The sequence below is a fragment of the Ovis aries genome, chromosome 26, assembly GCF_016772045.2.
Source record: "Ovis aries strain OAR_USU_Benz2616 breed Rambouillet chromosome 26, ARS-UI_Ramb_v3.0, whole genome shotgun sequence".
Classification (NCBI taxonomy): domain Eukaryota; kingdom Metazoa; phylum Chordata; class Mammalia; order Artiodactyla; family Bovidae; genus Ovis; species Ovis aries.
In genome coordinates this window covers 32391608-32403149 of record NC_056079.1, presented here as the reverse complement: position 1 = coordinate 32403149, position 11542 = coordinate 32391608, and the positions used below count along the sequence as shown (strand labels likewise).

The following is an 11542-nucleotide window of genomic DNA, read 5'->3' as shown; positions in this document are numbered from 1 at the left end:
TTCCACCTGGTTGTATTTGCTGGCTCAATTAACTGCGTGCCTTCACTACTTTCCCCTAAAACAACCAGAATCCTAAGTGTATTCTCCCACACTTGCTTCTATTACTGTTAATCGCAGGTGGCTTCACAGCATTTTTATGAAGCAATGTCCCCAGCTCAGGACTTTTCTTCCACCCCTTCCCCTTCTATTTATGGTCCTGTGGTTGGTCCAGATCCACCAGCCCTTCTTTGATCGTGCTGTAACTTGGGAAAAACATATTCCCAACAACTCTGGAGAAGGGACGTGGGGAAAGTTCTGGAAGACACTGAACAAGCCATCAGAGCTCCTGTTGCCCCGGGTCACATACCGAGGCCAGCATGTCCTACTAAAGGGTCCGCCCCCTGCCCTTGCTCCCTGCTTTGATAAAGGACCGCTATCTCTGGCTTGCTTCCTTGACTGCCTGCAGACGTTTCTTATTCAGCTGCTGTTTTATATCCTTTTCTCCGAGAACCTAGGTCAGCCTTCTCGCAGCAGCAGGCACCCCAGGAAGAACCAAACGCGGCAGGCAGGAGAGAGTGTCAGCCCTGCTGTTGTGGTAGCAGCAGCAATCACTCTGCTGCGCCGTGGGCCTCAGTTCCCTCACTTTCATAACAAGGGGCTTGGGCCCAGGGAACAAACTCTCCTACTTCTGACATTTAATGACCACGACTCACCTCACTGTGAGGAGTCTGCTTTAGGCTCTTCTCTGCTTTATCCACAAAGTCTTTTTCTTCAAAATACAAATAACTCTTGAACTTTATTAAAGCCTTGGAAACCGAGAGAGAGAAAAGGAACAGTGAAGCAGCAGCTACATCATGAAAAAAAAAAAGAGGCCAGATTCACATAAATAGCATGAGTCTTTGTGTTTTGAACAAAATTTACTATCTCTGCAGAGTCAGCTTTGTTATACTTTGAAACATGTGCATCTTAAGAATTACCTGATGGTACACACTTTTTAAACATCTTCATAAAAGGCCCTTACTAAGACTCCTCTGTCCAAGGGATTCTCCAGGCAAGAATACTGGAGTGGGTAGCCTTTCCCTTCTCCAGGGGATCTTCCCAACCCATGAATCGAACCCAGGTCTCCCACATTGCAGGTGGATTCTTTACCAGCTGAACCACAAGTGAAGCTCCCTGAAGTACTTGGCAGAGGTTACTTGGTGGGGGTTAAAAAAACATGGATTAACGGGTGACCAGGCTGGTAGAGGAATGAACAGATAACACGGTTTTTATATATTTATTTGGCTGCATCAGTTCTTAGTTGTGGCACATGGGATCTTCGTGGCAGAGCACGGGCTGGGTTGCTCTGCGGCATGTGGGATCCCAGTTCCCCAACCAGGGATCAAACCCCGTAACCCGTACTTCAAAGTGGATTCTTACCCATGGGACCACCAGGGAAGTCCTTGGATAATATATGATAATGGCAGAATCTAGGCATTGGATATTTGGACGCCTTTTAAATTCTTTGAAATGTGTTATGTCTTAAAATTTCAAAAATGAAATATTGGGAAAGATAAGCATCAAGAGAACATGCAGCTGCAGGTATTGGCTGCCACTGGTCTTCAAACCCAGGAATCTCTCAGGAGGGCAGACTCACCTTATCTTTGTAGGTATCGGGCAGTGACTTGGCTGTCTCTGTATCTTCGGGAAGATTGATATAAAACCCCAGGACGTCTCCCTGTCCGTAGCCAGAAGAGTAGTGTTTGCCAATGGACTGGTGGAATTTGGTTCCCTTTTTGCTCCGCCAAGAATAACTAAATTTATCATAACCTAAGGGAGCCTGAAGGTTACCTGTTCCAATAAAAACATACACAGCAAGTCAGGACTGCAAGTCAACTCTGGCCTGCTAAAAGAAAAGATTCTACTCCTTTTTAATTTTTTTTTACCAATTTTGTCAAACTGCTAACAAACTATTTCTCACAAGCAGTGAATTATAAAAATATTCCTAGGAACTTCAACCTACCTAAACCCTCAGGAATTGAACGTTATGCCCACAATCCAACAAGCCCCAAAGTCATGAAGACCAGCCAGACGGTAGACACCTCTCCACCTGTCGCTGTGTCCATATCACAGCCCCGGCTTACCTAACGGCTGGGACCAGCCCAGTCTGGCGGCAGTGTCTGGCGGCATCTCATCCACTGTGATTTCAAAGTACCAGGCACCTTTCCGAACCCCATGAGAAGCCCGAACCATAGAGTAGCCCTTCTCGCCGACCACAGTCAGCCGGTCATCGGAGATCTTTAACTGGGGAGCTACAGTGATAGAGATGAAAAGAAAGCCGGCAACTTACTCGAAATACCTGGAGAAAATAGCCGCAAAAACACAAAGTCTCTAACCCTCCAGTCAAGCAAAACTAAAAATCAGAAATATCAAGTCAGGAATTTGAAATATTCGTTTAGGAATTAAAAACTTCAAGATACAGATGAAGGCACAGAAAGAAAGAAAAAGGGAAAAAGCTGTCAAGCAGCCACTTGTTATTATATATGATTATTTAAGATGGCAGGTGAAAGTGATTATACTGTGTATTCCCTAAAATACAACTGTGTTTAGATCCTGGTGTGACTAAATCATCAGGATTTAGAAGACATTTTATTTGAGACAATTTCAAGCTTTCAAAAATAGTAGAATCCTCCCATGTCCTGCACTCAGCTCCCTCAAGTGTGAACACCATCTACGACCACATTACAAGGACCGTACTGACAGGATGCGGTACGTGCGACCATCTCTGTGATACTCTTGTCGAGAATGCAAAACCTGGATCACGAGGAACCAGATGAAACTAAACTGAGGGATACTCTGTAGAACAACTGGCCTCTTCATTTTCAGAAGTGTCAACGTCAAAGTCTAGGAGAGGTGAAGAAACTGTTCCAGGCTGAAGCAGAATTAAGAATCACAACAACTAAATGCAGCAAACTGTTCTCAACTGGATGCTTTTGCTATGGTGGACACACTAGATCATCCGGAGAAACCTGCCCAGAGTCTGAGGATCGGATGGCAGAGATCAGATGCTAACTTTCTGCCTTTGGTGGCTGTGTACTGGTTCTATAGGAATGTGAGTTTAAAAAATAACTATTAGCTCTTTGATATTCTTCCTGTCAAGGGATGGAGTCTAATTTCTCTCCCCTTGAGTGTGGAATGAATTTAGTGATGATTTCCAAATAAAAAGAAGTTGGAGTTGACTGTCCGACTTTAAGATGGGTCAAAGGCATTATGGCTCCCTGATCACCTGCTCTGGGAGAAGTTAGCTTCCAGTGAAAGTGAAAGTCGATCAGTTGTGTCCAACTCTTTGTGACCCCACGGACTATACAGTCCATGGAATTCTCCATAGCTTCCAAGGATGAGGACAAATTAGTACTCTATGGAAAGGACCACAAGTGAGGATCTGAGGGCGTCCCGTCAAAGCTGGGTGTCTGAGCCGTCTTGGAAAGAGACTTGTCAGCCCCAGCTAGGAGCTTGATGACAACCTTCTGAGTTTCCCTGAGCCAGGCCACACAGCTAAGCTGCTCCCAGATTCCTGACCCTCAGAAACTGTGGGGTCTAAAATTACACTGGTAATTTTAGACTGCTAGGTTTTATGGTGATTCAATGTGCAGCACTAGATAACACAAAGAGAATGTCCTGTCTGTAAGAAACACAAAATAAACTTCTCAGTGGTTGAAAGGACATCATGGCAACTTACTCTCAAGCAGTTTAGGAAAAAAAAAACAACAAGTTTCCTACAGTTCTTACAACTTTCTTAAGAAATAAATCCGAGGGACCTGCTTGGTGGTCCAGGGGTTGGGAATCTGCCTTGCGATGCAGGGGATGCAGGTGCCATCCCTGGTCAGGGAACTAAGATCCCACTCGCCACGAAGCAACTAAGCCCATGGGCGCTGCAGTGAGGACCCAGCACACCACAGCTAAGACCTGACACAGCCAAATAAATACATAAATAATTTTTTTTTAAGTAATAATTTGGCTCTCCTGGTGGCTCAGATCATAAAGAATCTGCTTGCAATGCAAAAGATCCAGGTTTGACCCCTGGGTCGGGAAGATCCCCTGGAGAAGGCAATGGCAACCCACTCCAGTATTCTTGCCTGGAGAATTCCATGGAGAGGGGAGCCTGGTGGGCTACATACAGTCCATGGGGTCGCAAAGAGCTGGACACGACTGAGTGACTAACACTTTTACTTTCTTTAAAAAATAATAAACAAATCTGAGATAACTTGAAAATAAAGTTTAAAAGATACTATATAGATGGTTAAGTTTTAAAAGGCTCAGTACAAGCAGCAGGAGCCACTACTATCCTATGCACTAAGTTCTAACAAGTCACTGCTAAGGGCCAATGGTCTCCCCTTACCTCCCCTCCAGAATTACAGCTAAGAGTGAAACAAGACAAGGATCACTGCTTAAACCCGGACGTCACTTATCTGGCCCTTCCCTACTCTCAAAGTATGCTTGTCATTCAGTTCAGTTCAGTTCAGTCGCTCAGTCGTGTCCGACTCTTTGCGACCCCATGAATCGCAGCAAGCCAGGCCTCCCTGTCCATCACCATCTCCCGGAGTTCACTCAGACTAATGTCCATCGAGTCCGTGATGCCATCCAGCCATCTCATCCTGGGTCGTCCCCTTCTCCTCCTGCCCCCAATCCCTCCCAGCAAAGTACTGGAGTTTCAGCTTTAGCATCATTCCTTCCAAAGAAATCCCAGGGTTGATCTCCTTCAGAATGGACTGGTTGGATCTCCTTGCAGTCCAAGGGACTCTCAAGAGTCTTCTCCAACACCACAGTTCAAAAGCATCAATTCTTCGGCGCTCAGCCTTCTTCACAGTCCAACTCTCACATCCATACGTGACTACTGGAAAAACCATAGCCTTGACTAGACGGAACTTAGTCGGCAAAGTAATGTCTCTGCTTTTGAATATGCTATCTAGGTTGGTCATAACTTTTCTTCCAAGGAGTAAGCGTCTTTTAATTTCATGGCTGCAGTCACCATCTGCGGTGATTTTGGAGCACCAAAAAATAAAGTCTGACACTATTTCCACTGTTTCCCCGTCTATTTCCCATGAAGTGATGGGACTGGATGCCACGATCTTCGTTTTCTGAATGTTGAGCTTTAAGCCAACTTTTTCACTCTCCTCTTTCCCTTTCATCAAGAGGCTTTTAGCTCCTCTTCACTTTCTGCCATACGGGTGGTGTCATCTGCATATCTGAGGTTATTGATATTTCTCCCGGCAATCTTGATTCCAGCTTGTGTTTCTTCCAGTCCAGCGTTTCTTATGATGTACTCTGCATAGAAGTTAAATAAGCAGGGTGACAGTATACAGCCAGTCTGTTGTTCCATGTTCAGTTCTAACTGTTGCTTCCTGACCTGCATACAGATTTCTCAAGAGGCAGGTTAGGTGGTCTGGTATCCCCATTTCTTTCAGAATTTTCCACAGTTTATCGTGATCCAGGAGTCAATCCTGCAACGGTTCATTACACCAAGGGATTATGTCCAAGTGATTTCACTATGTCTCCTTCACTTTTGATTGACAAGCATCAGTATAAGAGTTACAGCTTTTAGCATCAATTCAAGAAATAATGGGAAAAGGCAATGGCAACCCACTCCAGTACTCTTGCCTGGAAAATCCCATGGACAGAGGAGCCTGGTAGGCTACAGTCCACGGGGTCGCTAGGAGTCGGACACGACTGAGCAACTTCACTTTCACTTTTCACTTTCATGCACTGGAGAAGGAAATGGCAACCCACTCCAGTGTTCTTACCTGGAGAATCCCAGGGACGGGAAGCCTGGTGGGCTGCCGTCTCTGGGGTCGCACAGAGTCGGACATGACTGAAGCGACTTAGCAGCAGCAGCAAAAAATAATGAAGGGGACTTCCCTGATGGTCCATGGGTTAAGAATCTGCCTGCAAATGCCAGGGACAGGGATTCGATCCCTGGTCCAGGCGGATCCCACATGCTCGGAGCAGCTAAGCCTGTGCACCACAACTACCGAAGCCTGCGTGCTCGGCAGCCCAGGCTTCAGGACGAGAGGCCACTGCAATGAGGAGCCTTTGCACAACAACAAAGACCCAGCATGGCCAACAAATAAATAAATTTTGAAAAAATTAGAAAATTTAAAAAAAAAGAACGAAAGAATGAAGGGCTTCCTAATGAAATAACTATATGGATGTGTTCAGATTTAATTAAAAGAAACAACTGAAAGAGGCATATTTTAAACAACCATGGAAATGTGAACTGAGTATGGAATAATTAAGAAATTATTATTCACCTTCATTAGGTAACATAATGTCATAGTGGTTATGTTTTTAAAAAATCCTTGTTGGAGATAGATACTGAGATATTTATGGGTGAAATAATATGCTATCTGGAATTTGCATTAATATTCCAGAAACACAGCAAAAAAAAATTCATGAAGTGCACCTGTCTAAAAGTAGTTTCTTTAAATTCACTTTCACATTCTAAAGGATAAGAATGCTATTCTAGTAAGTGAATAAATTACGCCATTAAAAGAACTATTATATGTTAAAAAGTTTCACATTTCAAAAAGGCCATATACAAAGTCAAAAGACAACTGACAAACTGGGAGAAAATGTTTATAACATATACCACAGACAAAGGGCTAACTAACATCCCTAACATGTGAAGGGACAAAATATCAAACTCCCAACAGAAACAGGGGAAATAAAACAGCACAAACTTAATTCACAAGGTAACAACTCAAACAAGAAAATAATGTTCAAAGAAACACAAAATCCTGAGACTCCACTTCTCACCTCTCAGATGGGCCAAAATTAATACCCAGGAAATCTGTTTGTGAGGTTACATGGAAACAGTCTCTACATTGCTGGTGGAAATGCAAACGAGCATGACCTTTTGAAGGGAAACTTGGCAATATTTTACAAAACCACATATATATGTATTCTGGTTCAGCAATTCCACTTCTAGAATTCTACCTTGGAAAATACACCACCAATAATACACACACACACACAGATACACAGACACAGACACAGACACACACCCACCCACCCACCCACCAAAGCTATCCACTGCTTTTCTGTCAATCCAAAATCCTAGCAACAACCTAAGTGCCCATATTCAGAGTGGCTGAATACACCATGTACATCCACATAATGGCATATCATAAAGCTTAAAAAAAAAAAAAAAGTGGACGAGCTCTTTGAAATAGTCTGGAGTAACTGCATGAAGCAAAATGCAATACTCCCTACAGTATGCTGCCTTTCATGTACAAAAAAACAAGGAGCAAAGGAAATACATGTGTGTGCTCACCTGTGCAGAAAAAACAGCCAGGATGAACTAGAAACTTAAGAGCCTGGCTAAGTGCAGAGGGTGGGTGGGAAAGCAGTGGGGGGAAAGGAAGAAATGAGAACAGGGAGCAGGGCTGAAGAGGGAGTGACACTGAGCAAACCTCAGTGAACAGCAGTTTTAACTCTCAGAGCCCCAGTAGTGTTACATGTACCCTGCACACACACACATCCGCCCAACATGTAGGAGAACCCCACATGGCATACCAACACTAAAGAATAAGCCTACCCGTATCACAAACGAAAGTCGTGACCACGATGAAGGAGGCGGGGAAGAAAAGAACTAATCTAAGTTAACGCTATCCACATGGGATAGTGCAAGGTCAAGACCGAAAGAGCTGTCCATACACACTGTAATCTCGTTAGTGAATGCTTCCTACAGTGGTCTGCAATTCTCAAACCACCTTGTGTGCACATTCGACATGAATAAGTAGGAAAATGTGCTGTAGATAATTAGAGTCAGGTTTCTCACTGCTCCACAAAGAAGTTACACACACAGAAAGGTGGGAGGCTGGAACGACTCTATGGTGGTTGTTTAATCTCTGAGTCATGTCTGACTCTGCGACCCCAGAGACTGCAGCACACCAGGCTTCCCTGTCCTTCACTATCTCCAGGAGTTTGCTCAGACTCATGTCCATTGAGTCGATGATGCCATCCAACCATCTGGTCTTCTGTTGTCCCTTTCTCCTCCTCAATTTTTCCCAGCATCAGGATCTTTTCCAATGAGTTAGCTCTTCACATCACATGGCTAAAGTACTGGAGCTTCGGCTTTAGCATCAGTGCTTCCAATGAATACTCAGGACTGATTTCCTTTAGGATTGACTGGTTTTGATCTCCTTGCAGTCCAAGGAACTCGCAAAGTCTCCTCCAGTACCAGAGTTCAAAAGCATCAATTCTTCAGTGCTCAGCTTTCTTTATAGTCTAACGCTCAGATCCATACATGACTACTAGAAAAACCATAGTTTTGACTATATGGACCTTTTCAGCAAAGGGATGCCTCTGATTTTTAATACACTGTTTAGGTTTGTCATAGCTTTCCTTCCAAAGAGCAAGTGTCTTTTAATTTTATGGCTGCAGACCCTACAGTGTTTGATTAAAATCCAAAGTGGCAGAGTAAACTCGGTACAGGCATGTATGTGTGTGTTGGTTAAGACGCAGACACGTATTTTCCACCTGGGTCCACTGAGGGAGCCCGGAATACCACCCAGTAATGGCGAGCATACTGAACACTCACATCTTCACTTCTTAGGCTGCTTCCCCAAGCAAAGGAATCTGAGCTCCCTGAAGAAGCTGATACTTGGCCTGCAGCATGGAAAATGTGACATGAACCAGAACCAACTTGTAATGCCAGTAAGTAAGGGAAAATAAATGATGGGGGCTTATCAACAGGACACAAGAGATTCCATTGGCAACAATGTTAAATGGACCCGGAGGGCATTTTGCTCAGCGAAATAAGTCAGAGAAAGATAAGTATTCTGTTAACACTTATATGTGGAATCTAAAACACCTAATGAATGTGTGAAACAAGAAAAAGATTCACAGATAGAACATACTAGTGGTTTCAAGACGTGCATGCAGGAAGCGGGGACGGGCAAGATGCAGGCAGAGGACCAAGGGGCACAAACCACCATGTGTAACCCAACAGGCTATGAGAATATACTGCACAGCATCAGGCAACATGGCCATTGCTTTGTAATAACTGTGCGCATCATCTATAAGAATACTGGAACACTATGTTATAAACCTGAAACTAATATTCTAAGTCAATTACACTTCCAAAAAAAACACAAAACCCCCACAGGAACCAACCTAAAGAAGCTTCTAATGACCAAAGCTGGAATAATTTGAATGACAAAATAAAATATAGCCTACAAAATAAATAAATATGTGTTAAGTCCACACTGATACAAATAACCAATTAAATAATTAAATAGAGAAAGGAAGAAATAGCAAACAATTAGGCAAACACCGCATTAACAACAAGATCCACAAATGGATGCTAAAATTAGTGGGCAAAACTTTAGAGAAACAGGATATTTGTATAACCTCGAAGGATCTTTCCCTAAGATATCGATTAACTACCAAGGGAAAGAGAGTAGAGAGAGCCAGCAGAAACCACCTTAACCAAATGACTGTGTCCACGCAACCGATAACAAGACACACTGACCTCACGAGCCTACAGAGATGATGTAGTGGGAAGGATCTGTGTGTGCACTGTTCTTACACGAGTGTACAACCGCAGTCTAATCACGAAAAGAGAGTCAGACAGACCCTCAGTGAGGCACACTCAAAAAGCAGTTGGTTAACACTGCAAGGGACTATGAAGAAATAATTAAATGCAATGTAGATCCTAGAAAGAGGCATTAGCGGAACACTGGTGAAATTTATAAAGTCTTTAGCTTCATTCATAGTATTTACTAATGTTAATCTCCTGGGTTTGTTGTTTTTCTGGCTGCGCTGAGCAGCCAAGGATGGAAGCTTCACCCCCTGCAGTGGAAACTCAGATTCGTAACCACTGGACCTCCAAGGAAGTCCCATCTCCTGGTTTTGATAACTGTACTGTGGCTGTGTGAGATCTCACCATTAGGAGAACTTTGATGACAGATATATGAAAGTTCTAGTACTTTGTGTCCTGCAGCCTGGTGGTTCAGATAGTAAAGAATCTGTCTGCAACACGGGAGAAGCAGGTTCAATCCCTGGGTCAGGGAGATCCCCTGGAGAAGGAAACGGCAACCTGCTCCAGTATTCCTAACTGGAAAATTCCATTGACAGAGGAGCCTGGCAGGCTATATGGTCCATGGGGTCACAAAAAGTTGGACATGACTGAGCGACTAACACTTTCACTTTCAATATGGAAATTCTATTATTTTTGCAACTTTACTGTAAGTTAAATTTAGTTCGAAATAGAAAATTTAAAAAAAAGTATTCTGTATATAAATGGCTAGAGCTTATAAGGACAGACAAAGAAGGAAATGACTTCTTGCATTCTGGCTGAGTCTAGTTAGAGATGGGGTGAGGATTAGATTGGCATGTCTGTCTAATTCTAGACAGGACAGAGCTGACGATAGTAGTTCTGAGCAACACAGGGCCCAGCACGAACATTAACAGCTTACCCACCTCGATCATGGAGGGCTAACAAAACCCGTTCATATAAGCAGGCTCTGTAGAGGTCTCCCGGAATCGGTTTTCCTGCCCAGCAGTCGAGTTCGAGCTTCTCAGGGTCAGGGGCATGGGGATCGGGCTCAGCTAGAATATAGCGATAGCCATCTTTGTTAAACGGGTGTTCCAAGGGGTAGCCATGAGGGGGAAGACGCTGAGCAGAAAACAAAGGGTCACTGCAGAAAGGAAAAAATAAAATCAAGAAACTACAACCCCCTCCTCTAGCTCACGTGCCTTCAATTCTGTTAGACAGGCCTCTGCTGTATTCGGTTTCAACTGGAACACCGGCAACTTCAAATGTTTTTCCTTATTCAAATAGATCATTCTGCCCTCTGCAGGCAAGATGGGGAAATGAAAACTACTTTATCTTGGTATGCAACTAAGCCAGGGGAGACAGGGTGCAGAGGAACAAGGGCGGTTTCCTTCAGCATGTTTATTACTATGACTAATGAACAGAAACTCAGAGATATGAACACCCACTACCTGTTTCCAGTCTGAATAAGAAATGACCTGGATTTTGTCACCCCAGTACTGAACAAAGTGAAGGGAAGAGCTATCAGGGGACAGGCAGAAAGTTTACTGTAAAAGAGCTGACATTCAATATTGGTTTCTTTCACTGCCTTTGGTCCATCTATCCTTTCTCAAGATGCCTTAGCGGAACTTCACACCCAGGTCAATCATCACAGGGTGCTTCCCTGGGGTTGTTTCGTTTAGAAACAAGTTCCGCAAACAGGGCGCCTAGTCTGGGGCTATTTGACCCCTCAAACTGTTTAAGATTTGAGAACAAGGGGCAGGCTTGTGCCTGCAGACAGCTGATCTCTTGCCTCACTGAGGGGCTCTGCAGCCCTCTGACGTGGTAAGGGGCAGGCAGGGGGTGTTCACCTCCGGGCCTTCTTGGTGGTCCCCGCGGTGCTGCCGTCCTGCTGTTTGCGCTTGGCTCCTCTGCCTTTCCCACTGCTTCCTGCTGCAATGCCGCCTTTGAAGAGAAGGCAGATCACCTTCAGTGAGCTGTGACAGGGGACAGCTCCCCAGGGACGAACACTCCCAGCGTGCATTTGTG

General features: G+C 44.2%; 1 protein-coding gene across 4 annotated transcripts in view; it reads right to left on the bottom strand.

Annotated features, from left to right (window-relative positions):
- The window catches only part of ASH2L (ASH2 like, histone lysine methyltransferase complex subunit), a 30254-nt gene that overhangs the window by 4074 nt on the left and 14638 nt on the right, over positions 1 to 11542 (bottom strand). For 2 of the 4 annotated variants that reach the window (XM_060407143.1, XM_027962707.3), the window contains exons 9-13: positions 11365 to 11458; positions 10441 to 10658; positions 2103 to 2270; positions 1616 to 1809; positions 693 to 785 (exon numbers count right to left, since the gene is read on the bottom strand). In XM_060407143.1, coding sequence (XP_060263126.1) covers positions 693 to 785; positions 1616 to 1809; positions 2103 to 2270; positions 10441 to 10658; positions 11365 to 11458 — 767 coding nt within the window. The remainder of the gene's footprint in view (positions 1 to 692; positions 786 to 1615; positions 1810 to 2102; positions 2271 to 10440; positions 10659 to 11364; positions 11459 to 11542) is intronic. The other 2 variants (XM_060407144.1, XM_042241431.2) reach the window with 1 other exon arrangement.